Source organism: Aedes albopictus, chromosome 3 (assembly GCF_035046485.1).
Source record: "Aedes albopictus strain Foshan chromosome 3, AalbF5, whole genome shotgun sequence".
Classification (NCBI taxonomy): domain Eukaryota; kingdom Metazoa; phylum Arthropoda; class Insecta; order Diptera; family Culicidae; genus Aedes; species Aedes albopictus.
This window is the reverse complement of record NC_085138.1, coordinates 101,170,602-101,187,193: the sequence shown is the minus strand read 5'-3', so window position 1 is coordinate 101,187,193 and position 16,592 is coordinate 101,170,602. Positions and strand designations below refer to the sequence as shown.

At 40.0% G+C, this 16,592-nt stretch overlaps 1 protein-coding gene across 1 annotated transcript in view; it reads right to left on the bottom strand.

The window, feature by feature from the left end:
- Positions 1-16,225, bottom strand: part of LOC109411980 (uncharacterized) — a 78,420-nt gene extending 62,195 nt beyond the window's left edge. Inside the window, exons 1-2 of the mRNA XM_062857072.1 lie at positions 15,902-16,225; positions 14,294-14,410 (exon numbers count right to left, since the gene is read on the bottom strand). Of these exons, the coding sequence (XP_062713056.1) occupies positions 14,294-14,410; positions 15,902-16,028 (244 nt within the window). The 5' untranslated portion in view covers positions 16,029-16,225. The remainder of the gene's footprint in view (positions 1-14,293; positions 14,411-15,901) is intronic.
- Positions 16,226-16,592: the final 367 nt, after the last annotated feature.

Sequence of the window (16,592 nt, the reverse complement as noted above, 5' to 3'; positions counted from 1 at the left end):
ATTTGTTACTTGGGTATGGCACCGACAAGCGCCACTTGCGTGTCTTGTTCGGTCTGCAGCCGGAAGTATACAACCGCTGCATATGCTGAATCGCTAGCATCTACAAACAAGTGAATTTGTAGACGGATGAAGCTAGGTGGATGGCTAGAGGGGAAGTAGCATCGTGGTATGCGGAGCCGATCCAGTTGCTTTAGCGAGTCTGCCCACTTTCGCCAGCGCATATTCGTGTCTTGGGGGATTTGTTGGTCCCAATCAGTCCCTTTCGCCCAAAGCTCTTGAATTAGGACTTTTCCGTGAACCAGGAGATAGGAGATGAGCCCGAGTGGATCGAACAAACTCATCACTACCCTGGCTACTTCTCGCTTTGAAGGAACGTGATCAGTGTGCAGGATTTTAAGGATGTCTTCTCGGGCGCCGAAAGTATAGATGAAAATGTCCGCATCTGGAACCCACTTCATTCCCAAGATCGACTCAATCTTACCAGCTCGCTCTACTGCCGTAATTCTGCAAAGTGACGTAAGCGACATTGAAAGTTTTTGCCCAATTTTGGGTTATTATGCATAAAACTCTTGCTCATTCTCTAAGTGTCTTTCCATAGATGATAGATTACGACTAGATTTTGCATTCTAATACAGCAAGCATACCGCAGTGTTATTTTTACACCAGATATTATATGTAATATACCAAAAAATGTCGAAATTTTAAATGGCGCTTACGTCACTTACGTCACGGCAGTCTAGATCTAGGTCCTTCATTTCGGTCTGCAACTCCTCCCCGATACCTTGCAAAACCTTTGGTACGTTGGACAGAAATCGACGGAGGGTGAATCCGCCTTTAGCGTGTACCAATTTCACTTCGTTTACAACACTTACTGCCTCCGAAATCGACTTGGAACTATCTAAATAGTCGTCAACGTAGTGCCTTTTTACAATGGCCTCCGCTGCTCGAGGGTATTCTGCGGTGTTCTCTTCTGCGTTGAGGTTCTTCACGTATTGTGCCGACGCCGGGGAGCAGGTTGAACCGAAGGTTGCTACGTCCATCACGTAGATCTTAGGGATGTCCATCGTAATCTCTCGGTACAGGAAACGTTGAGACTGGCAATCTGGACTGCGAATCTTAATATTCCATTATGTCACCGGTCACCGTCACTGGATATTGTCGAAATTGGTACAAAACCTTTGGGAGAGGAGTCAGCAGATCTGGACCTTTGAGAAGTTGGGAATTGAAAGAGGTGTTTCCATCTTTGGCGGCTGTGTCCCAGATCAGCCGTACTTTACCGGGTTTTCTAGGATTGGTAACAACACCTAGTGGTAGATACCATACGTGACTTGATTTCACCGACGTTAGTTCTCTCAGACTAGCCCGGTGAGTATAACCATTGCGCTCAAAATCCGTTATTTGATCTCGAACAGACTCCTGCAAACTGGGATCACGTTTGAGCCGACGTTCTAGCGATTCTAAACGTTGCAAGGCCATGGGGTAACTGTCTGGAAAGTTCGGTTTACCGGTCCTCCACAGTAGACCAGTTTCGAAGTTCGCGCCTGATAGCGTACGTTGAGTGGTCTCTTTCAGCAGCAGACCAGCGCGTTTCTCGTCCTCCGATTCGATAAGATTGCTTTGGTCGATGACACCAACATTGTCCAAGGTGGTCATTGATTTCTTGGTCTGAATCAGATGATGCTTTCACATGAAACCACACGACCGACGAATGAGCTGCTTGATTCGGAACACAACCGTATAAGCTCCATCCTAACCGGCATTTTGCGCCGATAGGGTCCAGCGGCCCACCTTCTCGTCAGTGGCGTAGCTAGGAATTTGGGGGCCCGGTGCGGAAGCAAATTGGTAGGCCCCCATGAAAATTATTTAATATGTACATATTTTACAATGATAAATCTATACATATAACTGTCGAATAATCTCAACTGTTATATTTTGTACAAAACTTTGAAAAAATCTCGCTTTTTGTACTCAGTATTCTAGTGATGCTGGCAGTGATGGCCAACGGAAGGTTAAAAATTATCTATCTTATCTTATTTTCTGTTTTCCTTTATGATTTTTTTCGGGAGCGCGAGATTTTTTTATAAGAATTATGCCGAAAATGTTTTAACATTTTATTTAGAAATTGCACCAAATAATCATTTATAAACGCTTTCAAAGATTGTTTTACTCTTTTCTTTAAGAATTTTTTCTTGAAGAATAATTTGTATTCAAGAAACTTTTAAGTTGTAAATGCAAGGATATCATTCAGTATTCCTCTAAAAGCACTCCTTCAGGAATGATATTATTATAATTAGCCTTATCAATGAGGCTTTCAGTCCCTTGGCTGGTTCACCTCAGACATGCAGGAATGTTTTAAAAATACTACAGAGTAATTCAAAAGATTCTTGCAAAGGCTTCATCGAGTATTTCTCGAAATATTAGTTCAAGAATCTATCAATTATATTCTGAGGATTCATCTAGAAGATCATCTAAAGAATTCTTTCAAAATTCCAGAAAAAAATCATCAATGATTCATTTAGAACCAAATGTTCTTCCAAGAAATTATATCGGGATTCCCTCAGAGGAAGAGAAGCCCTTCTAGGGTTTCTTCAAACATTCTTCTGTCTCTTTCAGAGAATCCTCTTATTATTCCTTTGGTGATTTTCCATAGATTCTTCAAGTATTTCTCAATTCTTCCCTCAAATAACTCTTTTAGATATTTCTCCAATAATTAATCTTGGAATTTCCTCAAGCATTCATCACTTATCTTAGTGTCCTTTTAAAGATTGCTTAAGAAATGCTTCCTAAGATTACTTCAGAAATACCCTTTTCCAAAAAAAATCTTCAAGGATTCTTCAAGAAGTTTCTCTAAGGTTTTACTAAGAGATTCATCATAGGATTTCTCCATTAATTAAACAAAATCTCCAAGGATTCCTACTGAAGAAATTGAATTAATTAAATTAAATTTTTATATGGACTTCTGTAGGAGTTCTGTATTAATTCTTTCGAAAAATCCTTCTGGACTTCCTCTAACGAATTTTTCAATATCCATCAACTCTTGGAGTTTTCTCAAGAGTTCCTTCAGGAATTTTTGCTAGTACATATTCCTCTGGGCACTTTTCAAAAAAAAAAATCTATTTCTCCAGTATTTATGATTGATTCCTCCAGAATTATTACGTTATTTATTATATAATCCGTGCTCACTTCTAACAAATATACAAAAATAAGAAACAGAACAAAAACGCTTCATTCCATTGCTTTGAGTGGGATAAAAATGGCAGCGTAAATGGCTAAATAGTAAAGAAACAGATATCCTATCTTATCAAAACAAATAACTTCTCCAGAAGTCTCTCCAAGGATTTAGGAAATGTTCTAAAGTTATTCAAAATTCTAAAAGATTTCCTTTAAGGTAGCCTTTAGAAATTGCTCCCAAAATTCCTTCCGGATTTTTTCCAGAGATTTCTTTAGTAATTTTCTTGCGATTTCTTGCGATTTGCCCGAAGATTCGTTCGGATTTTATTCAAGTATTCTCTTAGATTTTCTTCAATTGATTTCATTCATTCATTCCTAAACTGATTTTTCCAGGTATTTTACAAATAATTTTGTACAAGAAATCATTTGAGGTCTTTTTATGCAACGATTTCTTCATGTATTTATTTAATTACTACTGCAAGGGTTTTCCGGAGATTCTTACACAAATTCCTCCAAGAAATTCCATAGGAATTCCTCCAGGGGATGCATTGAGTGTTTTTGCTAGTTTTTTTTTTTTTAGAAATTCCTCTAATAAGCCTATTCAAGGATTCATAAATTCCTCCAAAGAATACTTTAGAAACTCAAAAAAAAAAAAAGAATTCTTTCAATTCTCACAGAAATTCCTCCTAGAAATTCTATAGAAATTTCTTCATACATTTTTAGGAAATTGTTTGTGATCTCTTCTGGTAATCATCTTAATTTTTTGGAAATTCTTTTGGTAATTCTCTTGAGATTTTTCTCGGTCGTTCCGTTGTAAATTCGTGGATTTATTTTTAATTTGCAAAGATGTATCTCATAGAACATAAAAAGTAATAACAGACGGAATTTAATAAAGAATTATCAGAAGAAATTTACAGAGGAATTACCAAAGAAGCTTTTAAAAGTTGCCACTTAAATTTACAAACGAATTGACTAATTCATTTTCAAAGTACCTGTATGTGTCTCTGACAGGTTTTGGGCCGCTGAATCCGAATCCGGGCTCAGATTTGTTTCAGGACCCCACAATTTTGAGCTATACCTCAATTTATAGGGCAAAATATGCGATTTTGGGTTTTTTTTGACTGCAAGCCGTTAAGCATGGAAATATTTTTTTTAGCAATTAAAAGGTAAAATGGTCACTTGACATCTAAATTTACGACTCACGCAAAATATTTCGTTTTATCAAATCAAATTTGACATCTTTTGGGCCGCTGAATCCGAATCCGGGCTCAGATTTGTTTCAGGACCCCACAATTTTGAGCTATACCTCAATTTATAGGGCAAAATATGCGATTTTGGGTTTTTTTTTGACTGCAAGCCGTTAAGCATGGAAATATTTTTTTTAGCAATTAAAAGGTAAAATGGTCATCTAAATTTACGACTCACGCAAAATATTTCGTTTTATCAAATCAAATTTGAAAGATTTAAGGAAGCAAGCCCTTTTTAGGGCCTTATATGGATCTTATCTCACAAGGACGTGGTTGGCTTCATAAAGCTAGTCTCGCCAGAATGGGGGAGTCACATACTGTAACTCAGGATCTCTATTCATCAATAATAGATGGTCTTGAGTTCAGTCGATACCAAGGTATCTCAGTGACAAATATGTTACTGAGATAACTTGCGTACCTCACAGCAAAAGGGTATATCACAATAGTTCTAAAATCTGGACGCAGTGATCTTCACCCGACAAACGAGAGAGAAGGAAGCATTTTATGTTAATATGTAAACTTGCATGCAATTTTTGGAGGGTGGTTTGTATCGTACCTAACATTACCGCGGCCCAAAATCTGTCAGAGACACATTAGTTTGCTCTTGAGACAGACCAAAAGTTAATTTTTGTTACGCTGTGCTATTAAAAGAATTACAATAGTAATTGTCAGGTATATGAGCAAAGGGACTGCTGGTAGAACTTTTAGAGAAATTGCTGAATCCCGTAATAAATTTCCAAACCCAAAGAATTTCAAAAAGTTCTGTCAAAGATATTTTCAAAAATAATAACCTAATTCAACTTTGAATATTATTGCCGAGAAAATCCAAAAGAGTTATGCCGAAATAGTTTTCAAAAACATTTGCAGAGAAAATTCCAAGAATACTCTTATAGGAACTTTCGGATCAAATCCAGTCAAAGCATTTCCCAAGAATTTGCCAAAAAACCGCCAAAAGATTTTTTTTCAGTTAACTCACAGAAAACTCACCGAATAAATTACCAAAAAAAAAAAAAATGCCAAATGAAGTACCCAATCAATTCCCGTAGGGATTGGCATAGAAGTTTCCAGAAAAGTGGTCAAGTTATTCCGAAAGTTATTACCAGAGGTTTTCTCAAACGAATTGTCAAAAAAAAGTCAGTGAAAAGTTGCAGACGGAATTCCCAACAAAATTATCGTAGAAATAGAAATTAGGATTAGAAAAATTGAAGTTCGTAGAAATAAAAATCAGAAGCCATTTTTGTAGCATTTCTGAGAATTAGTTAAAAAGTTTCCAAAGGAAATGCCTAACAATCAATCAAATATATCGTCAAAGGAAATTTTCAGAGCAATAGCCGAATTCTCAAATTAATGTTTAAAGATATTCCTTAACAAATTTGTACACGGGTTCCCGAATTAATTACTGAAAAAGATAAAAAAAATCCGAAGAAATACTTCAAAAATTGTAATAAATGATGTAAAAATTCTCACAGGAATTGCTCCAAGAGATTCTACTGGAATTTCTCAATGAATCCTTTACGGATCTTCCAAGGTTCTTATCAGCTTTTTTTTTCTATTGATACCTTTAACGGTTTCTTTAGCGATTACACCAGTTTCGTCCGGGTTTCTTTCACGAAACTTCTAACGAAATGTTTCTAACGATTTCATCAATATTTTTTTTCTCAAGTGTGGAGCTCCAAGAACTCTTTCTTGGATATCTTTTACGATTCATCTGGGAAATACTTCAAGGACTTCTTTACAAATTCCTCGAAGATTTTCTGCGAAAGTTGCAACAGCGATTCCTTAGGAAACTTCTTCTTCAATTCCTTGAAGGTTTTTCTTCAGTATTTTGTAGTCCAAAGAACTCTAGAAAGAGTTTCTTAAAGATATCCACAAACGATTCCCACATGTTCTCTTCAGTATTTTTTCATAGGAATACTTTGGAGTTCCTTCAAGATTTTTTTAGAAACTTCTTCAAGGGTTCTTTTTGCACTGCCTCATACGATTTATCTTGGAACTCCTTTCAAGAATTTCTTAAGAATTTGTTCAAGCATTTCTTTAGTAATCATACCTGCAGGGATTTCCTCATAAATTCCTCCAATAATTTCTGTAGAAAATCATTCAAAGATTCCTTAGGCAATGTTTTTAAGTCCTTTTTCACAATTCTTTCAAGAATCTTTTAAGAAATTCCAGTAAAAATTTAATCTTTTCAACAAGGATTTTGTTTTTCAAGTTACGTATAAAGATTCGTTCATGGATTTCTCGAAGTTTTTCTTCAGATAACCCTACAAGGATGGACACATTCATCCCTAAAGAATTCCTGCACAAATTTCCTCAGGGGGTCTTACAGAAATTCACCCAAGGTCTCCTGCGGAAATTCTTTTGAAGTTTGTTTTTTTTATTTGCTCCAAAGAATTTGGAATTCTTTGGGGTTTCCGTCATTGATTTCTTGAGAAATTATCTAGGCATTTCATGATTAGTTCTTCCAAAAATCCCTTTGCTGACAGATTTTTTTCAGGAATCCTTTAAGTAATTACTCATAGTACTCCTAGTACTTGTAGTACTACTTCATAGTACTGTAGTAATCCTTCCAGAACATCATCAAATATACCTCCAAAATCAACCCAATGATTCTTTCCTAATACATCTTTGAATTCATCTAGGCGATTCTTGAAGATTTTTTTTTAGAAATTTCTAAAAAAATCCTACAGACATTTCTACAAGAGTTCCTTCGGGAATACATTAAAATTTCTTTGGAAATTCTCCCAAGGATCCATTCGGGCATGACTTCAAAAATCTCAAAAAATCATCAAATATATTTTTCATGAGGAACTACTGCAAGATTTCTTCTTGAAGAAATCTCTAAAACCATTCTTGAAGAAATGACAGGAGGAGTTCCTGAAGCAATCATTGTAAGTATTCGTAAACCAATGCTTAGAAAGTTTTCTTAAGCAATCCCTGAAAAAAGTTCTGAAGTAAATCATAGAGGAATTTTTGTAGAAGTCTTTGAAGTAACTGCCTGATAAATCGAAAAATATATTCTTGCCCGAAGGAATTCCCGCAGAAACCCTTCAAGAACGTAACATGCGTTCAGTTCTTAATTTTGATAAATGGGGCCCCTGAGTTTCAGCTGCTATCTTATGCTAAATCAACACCTATGTTTGGTTCTGTGGTTAGGATATCAGGGACATTTTCATAATGCTCATGAATTATACTTCCATATCGGTACTGAATATCTTAAAATTCAATTTTGATTTCGAACACATTTTTTATTGTATTTTGGGGCTCCTGCAGGTGCAAAGAGTAGCCATCAAATTAATATAAACAAAACTAATGAAACTACATGAATAAAGTGTGTACATTTATAATTGTTTATAATAGAACATCAAAATAGCCATCTGTGTTCCCCATTCCAAAATCTCCTGATAATCACGAAGAGGCCCCTGCATACCTATCAGCAGATCGGCAAGTATTTAACTTATACTTATATGTAGGAATCTTTCGCTAATCACAGAACTTTATTGAAACTGGGCCCCCGAGTTCAGGGGGCCTCCAAATCAGGGAAGGTTTATAACACTAGACCTGCCCTGATTTGAAGGCCCCTAGATTCAGGGGCCCGGTGCGGACCGCACCCTCCGCCCCCCCTTGCTACGCCACTGCTTCTCGTAGCTTCAGTGGGACGGCCAACATGAGATTATCGAGTCCAATGAGTATTTTTGGCTGAATTAACTCGTAGTCTTCGATTGGCAATCCACGTAGGTGCGGGAAACGACGTGCAAGCTCCTTATATTCCATGGTTTGGGTTGGCAGGACCAAACGGCCCATAGTGCGAGCGTGGATAATAGTATAGCGAGAATTAACGCGTTTGCCGGATATATCGAATTGTACAATCTGTGATTTTGCTTCGACCCGAGTTACATCGCCTCTCCACTTCAGCGTCAACGGTTCTACCGTACCACTATATAACACCCAGTCGCTTCGCTACTGAGTCTTAAAGCAGAGTGTACGACGAGCCCTCATCTATAAAGGCGTAGGGAATCGCGCCACTTGGGCGGTGGCTTCTATATTCGTCTGTTTTCCACTATAACTCAGTCAAATTTTAATCAATTGACACAACTTTTGGAATGTGGTGAGATAGGTATAGTATCTACCCGTGTACAACATTTCAAGTCAATTGGTTCAAAATTGACTGAGTTATAGTGGAAAACAGACGAATATAGAAGCCACCGCCCAAGTGGCGCGATACCCTAGATCGTTTGGGAAGAATTACGGCCATATAATACCACTGGAACGATGCGAAAAACTGGTCATTCAAATCCACCGGACGTGACGTGACTGGGTGAGATATTCACGTTTTCCAATGGTGTAGTAGAATGAAGAAGCTTATGATGCCTTTGACGACATTCCTCCACGGCACATCCGCTCCAAGACCGACATGGCCATTTACTGTGGCTGTTTAGACACGTTCGGCAGAGCCCTTTCTTTTGCACTAACTCCCAACGCTCGTCAACGCTTGCTCCGTTGAACTGCTGGCATTCGGCGACCCTGTGCCCTGCTCGACCACAAGCAAGACATGGCTTCGCGTATTTGAAGCGTGTGGTGGTATTGTCATCCTGAATGAGGTGTTGATCGTCTGTTGAGTGAGCTTGAAGTATTCCGGTGTTTCCAGCCTTTTGTTTTCCGCTCCGAGAGTCCGTTGCAGTGGCATATTTCTGGCTCGAGTAAGCCCCCGGAAGTGTGAAAGATACTTCACTAGCCGCCGTCACCAACCCCGACATGAATTCCCCGAAAGTCTCCAGCGTAGCAGTTTGATATTTATTTCTGAAAACAGCCCAATCTATACGAAGTGATCCGGGTAGTTTTTCCACCAGCTCCTGCATGAGCATCGAGTTCATTAGGTGGGTGTATTGGTTTGCGGCTTTTAAATGGTCTACCAGGTTCTGCACTGCCAGACCAAAGTACATCAGCGTTTCTGGGCGGTCGTGTCTTGGTGGTGGAATTTAATGAATTTTGTTCAACATCGACCTAATGAGCAGCTCCGGTCTTCCGAAGAGGGTACGCAGGGTTTGTACTACGTGTGGCACACTAGCCGGCAGGAGTAGGCGGCTCTTCACTGACTCTAGAGCATTTCCTTTAAGCGATCGTTGGAGTCGGACAAGGTTCTCAGCATCCGAGTATCCGCAGATGGTCGTTGATTGCTCATAGTTACTTATAAAGATCGGCCAATCCTCTGGGTTTCCGTCGAAGTTTGGAAGGTCCTTTCCAAGAACCTGCCTCGCCGCGATCTGCTCCTGAGATAGCATACGACCTGAGTATGTAGGTATGGGTGCGGGTGACGGTAACGGTATAGCAGGATTCCGTGTTTCAGGTAGAGGCGGATGCGTGTTTGCGAGATTCCGTGCCACAGACTGTTGCGTCTGATTAAGTACTTCCAACGGGTCTTCGGGAATCCGATTGATGTTGGGACCAATAACTTCTCCAACATTATTCCAATCAGATCTTCCAGTACCTTGTTCATTCAGCCAATTACTAACTTTTTGGCCGGAGCTCACAATCGATCCACTTCTGCTGCTTGCTTCGGCCATTTGCCTGATGATCTCTTGACGTTTTTCGAATGACTCTCTCCTTACTTGCTGTTGTTTCCGTTTTGCTTCTAGTTCGTCCTGCAACTTACGCTCACGGATTTGTTTAGACTCCTCTGCGAGCCTTTTCTTCTCCTCCATTTGACGTTCTTCTTCTTCCAGAAGGCGTTTCTTAATCTCTTCTTGTTCCTTCAGTTCCTGTTCCTCCAAGACTTGTTGTTCTTCGACGAGCTTCAGCTGTTCCCATGCATTGCCACCCGCACGCTTGACGTCACGCTGCCGGTTGGGTCGAGAATTTTCTTTCCTTTTTTTCGAGCCGCCCTTGGATCTCGCTTTCATTCCTTTGGAGCGTGAATCAACGAAGGGGACGTTGAGATGGTCGTCGTTGGAAACCCCTGGTAGTGCACATCGCTCACAGAGATTGTACGACATTTCCCCGAAAACCAGTTCCCCGAATGAAGTTTCCCCGAAAGTTTTTTCCCCGAAAAACGATTCCCCGAATGAACCGTTTCCCCGAATAGACCGTTTCCCCGAAATGTTTATTAAACTTTTCTCAAAACTGGTTTCTGATAATATTCCTGATGAATACGATCTGGCCGAATTAGTCATTGGAACGAAAATGTAGACTGGGCCAATGTGCAGCATTTAGAAGAACTGTTCAACCGATTTATGACATCCTTGGAGTTTTGTTTTTCGTTTTGACAGAATTGACGAAGTGATGAACATATCATCATGCATTTAATAAGTGCATGGTTCATGCACTTATTAAGGCCTGTCCTTAAACTACGTCAACTGTAATGGGGGGGGGGGGTATACATACAAATTTCAAAAATTATGTATGGACGAAAGTCTACATTGTGGGAGGGGGAGGGGTGGTGTTGTGGGTCTGAGATGACCAAAAATGAGTCTACGTAGTTTATGGCAGCGCCTTAGCTTGCATGAGACGTATCTGACAAAAATCGCAAAACAGACGTAACACTCTCATATTTTCCATCTATTTAAAAACTTGATAGTCGGCCAACTGACCATCCGTGGCGCTTGCATCGATTCTGTTCGAGTTTGACGTTTGCCCACTACCGCCACCTAGTTGATGGTTAGCTGTTCTTTTAGCATTGGGCGAATACGTTTCCGTGACTATGATTTGAATCCAAAAATTTCCTAAGTATTGCGTCTGTTTGTCTGTGTTTTTGGTATTATGAGCACCTTAGATTTTCCCTTGAGTTATTTTCTGAGACAAAAAAAAATAATACGAATGTTTGAATGACGTTTCCTCTTCTTCTAAACGAAGGTCGTTATTTTCATTTGTTCTGATAGGAAATGATAGGGCTTTCAACTTAAAACACGCTTATCAGAGATTATCCCTTCTTTGATTCATAGACTGTTCTTTCGAGTGTTGTTGAATATTCAATCGCTGAAAACGCCTTTAAAACATATAATACCTTTAAATTGAGTCATCGGCGTTGAGGTAATCTGATAAAGATCATTATCGGCATAGAAGATGTAGGCTAGCTGTAACACATTCGATACGGGAAATGTAAGGTATGATTGCTTTCAAAGGACAATTTGTATATGTATTTTTTGTTAAACTATAGATAAAAACAATTCACATCGTTATTATAGCCAAACTTTACTGATTTAGCATTTGGAGTCGTATATGTTGAAAGAAGGTGATGGTGTTTCCTACTGTAACGTCCATAGACACTAGAACAGTTTGACACCAAAGAACAAAATATCAATATTAAATATACTAGCTAATTTAACTGGTACTGTTGATGATAAGTTCCACAGGTCCACTTGAAAGAACAGCCTATGATTGAAAGAAGGGAAATTTATTATGAAAAGGTTATCAAACAGGCGAAGACATTAGGTCAATGCCCATTCGGTCTGCTGATCTCCATTCAGCTTAATTCTCCTAAGATGTTACGTTAGACAACTAACAGACCTATGGACATTTACCAATATCTCTTACCTCATCGTTTATACCCCGTGGATGACGCTATTATTTCAATAAAACCTCTACATCTAGGTTCCACCCGTGCACATATATCCAAATAGTTGACTCTCTCATTGCCGTGAAGTTTTCGTGAAATGCATTTGGACATCGGTGAGCTGAATATATGTATGGTGAAGTGATACATTCTCCTCTGAATTATTATACTTCGAAATGAATATTAAAAAAGCCAAAGTTCTGCCCAATCAGCATCGAATTATGCAAATAATAAGAATTTGTGAACGAAAACTAATATTTAGTTAACCCTATTATTGGGCTCATGATGACCCAGACAGGTTACGCAGCGTGGTGAGCATCAGATAATTCCAAAGAAGTTTAAATGGCAGATGACATACACTTTTCGGGGAAAAAACTTTCGGGGAAACTTCATTCGGGGAACTGGTTTTCGGGGAAATGTCGTACAATCCTCACAGATGTACGTGGCATCAGCCCGGCGAATCTGTTCATCGACACCGGCGCATCCGAAATACTCCCAGAGTTTGCTGGATTTGCACTGCACTATCTCACTCTCTGCTAAGTCCCTCCGTGAACAGGACTGGCAGTTTCTAGGGGATTTCTCACGATCTGACATTACTACCGATACCCGAACAAATTTCTAAAAGATATGTTGGGTTATGTCACCAACTCCAAATAGCAACACTGTGTGGTTTGAGTGTGAATGCTTTCAGCTGAAATGGAAGTTTATTTTAGAGCGAGTTTTAACAATTTCTACTTACTACATACAAATTTGGTGTACTTATTAGGATAGTGGAGAGCGATCGTTTTCCGGCTAGGCTGGCTATTGGTGTTTTCTAGTTTCTATAATTTTTTCAATGGTCCACTGCACGAATTTATTCTGGCCTGCTTACTCTCACACGAAATTTGACGTTTGAGAGGTGCCGACACCGCTGGCTAGTTATTCTACTGACACCGCTCAAACGTCAAATTTCGTGTGAGAGTAAGCAGGCCAGAATACATTCGTGCAGTGGACCATTCATTAGCATGTAACATAGGCACAATTCGATTCCAGCACTTACAATTTTTAGGATTAAACACTAGCTATTATAGGTATAGATGAATTCACGCTTATTAGGAATTTAGATTAGAGGCTGTAAATTTAAGTTTAATTATAATCTCACAACGTAATATAATCAATTTCACAAAGTAATATAATCACCGTAAAGAATAATTTTCTGATTCACGACCTTGCAACAGCTGTTTACTTTTTGATTGACGTTTCCACATCATGCAGACTAGAGTCGATTGCAGGTCCGTCGTGTTGCCATAACAATAACGTTGAATAGGATGCAAGGTGTCATGATGCGTCACCAAGTTTGCAAACCAATCATTGACTTTTTGCTTTTCAATGATTATTCACCTCGCGTTTTTGAAGTGATAAAAAACTGTCAATTCTACAGCAACGCAGCTGAAAAAGTATCATCGCAATCACTGCGAGTGAGCATATAGGATGATACTTTTTCATACGAATATTCACTTTGGTGGCAGAGAATTGAACTTTGAAATTTCGAGCCACATATCCAACATGGCTGCCGATGCTGATGATGCCGTAAAAAGCCTTAAGTGGAGGCCATATGTGTACATGCGTTTAACCGCGTTTAAAGTGCACGCATATCACCTCCACTTTAGCATCCTATACAACATTATATGCGATCGTGTGTTGACTGGGTAGATGGTTGCACTCAATCATCCCACATGTGTCGAAGAAGCCATGGTTCAAATCGTTGGATTTAGGCTGCGATTCAATTCTTGTGATGTGTCGGCTGATGTCCTACCACCATTTGTTAAACGCACATCTCTTTCGTATAGGGTTCTCGGAAAGCAATATCTGTGTCTGCGGCGTGGCTTACCAGGATATTGAATATGTCGTATAAGTGGTGCCCAAGCCTTGGAAACGAATTAGTAAGAAATAACAGACTAAACTACAACGCACAAAATTTAGGCCTAGATTTCAAATGATGCAGAAGATTGTGACAATCGAGCGTTTTCAATAGCAGAACCGCTCTTCGTAAAATTTTGAAAATTTGTCAAAAAAAAAACATTGAAGTAAAACAGTTTGTGGAACGGCCACTTAACAGCGAGCCAATGGACCTTTTTTATGCAATTCCAAGCTGGTGCACAACCGTATCAACCGCATATACCCATAAAGTACCCAATTGATATTATTGTGGCAAAATCAACCGAGAAATAATTCCTAATAAACTCGGTAACTGTCTCGTTCATTCGTGTACCCATAAATCGTCCGAGAAAAAATGATCCGCTTGGCAGAAGAAATCGCTCATAAAAGTCTGTATGTACGTACTACATACCTTCACAATTTGGCAGCTCGCCATAGGTGGTCTTCAGCATCCTCCGGAGCAACTGTCGGCGACCGTTGGCAAGGACTCTCAACTCGTCACGCCGCTCTACGCCCGGAATGGTGAGCTCTGGAACGATAAAGTGTGTGTGCGTTGTATGTGAGGAAAACTATCAGGAAAGAAACAGTCACCCAAGGTTACCCCATCTGATTCCTTCGAGTGCATGAAAAGGGGTTGAAAGGAACCTAATATTTTTTCTCGGGGGTAAAACAGTAAAACAGCTGGGTCCAATTTTGATGGGACTTACTACATGGAAAACGTGGGGATAGGTAGGAATACAGCGACGTAAAACAACAAATTTTCAACTTTAACGTCACGATGCGATGCTTGGGACATGCTGTGATGGCGACGACTGCCAGCCGAGCGGATTCGCAATCAAAAGAAGATTGACGAAAAGTTACAGTAGAAGTTCTTTTTTTTCTGTTCGTTATTTCTTCCAGTTTGGCCGGTACATTGTGGGGTAGAACTCAAGATTTTGCAACTTAATTCATGTTTCGCTGTGTCCGTAAACATAGTACGGACATGGATGAAGATTGGAAGTGACCCAAATCTGATTTGTAGATAATGTTCTAATAAATTTCGAAAAAAATGTTAACTAAAGTGAAAACATCAAAATCTTCCAGGTTAAATAAAAGCCGTCTGGAAGAAGCGGAGTTCCAGGAAATGGAACTACTGAGCCGTTCTCAAGAAACACGGAAGTTCTACCAGAAGGACGGGAGAGCCTCTTGAAGAACGGACATGAAGTGATTAAAAGGTGGAAGCAGTATTTTAATGAGCACCTGAGCGGTGTGGAGAACATGTGCACTAGGGGCCATGGCAATTGCAAAAACGACAATGTATGTACGAACAACTACCAGAGATGTTCAGAACAACCACCATTTTGAATGTTGCCGATAAAGTGCTACATATTCCTGATCATCAATCATCATATGCCATCTTAACCCTTTGGAGACGGATGGGTCACATTAGCCCAGCCGAGAAAACTGGCCATTACAAACGTGTTCTAGGCCAGCGAGGTTGCATCCAGAAAGAAGATAATACCATCTTCAAAAGGTTAAAGGAACAAATTCGACAGAAGTTGTCGATCCGGTTCCATCGAAGGCCGGTCGACAATGGATGTTCAGCATGATATGTATTGCTCTTCTATCGCACATGTATAAACCTCTGTCCCACTGTGCTCCGTCACGACAGGGCTTTGTAAAATAAACTTGTCTCCTGCCGGTTATTTTTTTCCGCTCCAACCTACAGAATGTTCACTCCTCAATCCAACAACGGAGATCGGAAGCAGCAGCAGAAGGTGTTATGGAGTTGTTTATTGTTCCGATATCCTTCCGCATCATTTCGCCTGGGGGTCACTGCTAAGGAAAGCAAAAGAGGAAAATACCACACCTGGCACCAGGCTGTGTCGATAGGATATACAGACAGGTACCGGCGGAAGCAGATGGGAAATTCAACGAGACACAAAATTGCTTGCGTTCCGACGGATCCCTTTTAGTTAGATCCGTGGAAGGTGGAATCGTGGAACGGAAGACAAGGTAGGTAGATAATTTTCACACTAACTTTTGTACACAAACAGTGGCACATTGTATCGGAGGGGCGAAAATGTTTGCCTTGCCAGTGATGCACTATCGGTAAAATGGACGGATCGCAGCGGGGGTGATGATGGTGATGGTGGTGCTCCAGTCATGATTTCTTTGCAGATTTGGATGATGGGCCTGAGGGTAGCTGGAAATTGGAACTGGATACGATGGTATTCGGCGCAGCGTACGATGTGTGCAGGAAGGGTTACTGTGGAACGTTGGAAACGAAATTAGAGTGATCAGAAAACGATACTGATAGTTTGTGTTTAAGGATAAGATTCTCGTTGCTTATCAAGACTTACCAATGAGATTTCAAATCGATGTCGAATATTATGTTGTGAAAAGACTTGTGTGGTGTTACTGTTTTTGAATGGCCTTCTACGATACATAGATGCTTGCATTACAAACCGTGTGTCGCCTCAGCAATCAGCATACGTGCAGAATCTCGAGGTCGCGTTGCCAGACGAGGGCGAGCTCGATGAGGCCCCTCTAGAGGACTGCTGGAGTACAGTGAAAGCAGCCATCAACGACGCAGCCGAGAGCACCATCGGGTACGTGGAACGGAATCGACGGAACGAATGGTTCGACGAAGAGTGCAGAACAGAACATTTTGAAGGAGAAGAACGCAGCGAGGGCGGTAATGCTGCAGCAAGGGACCCGACAGAACGTGG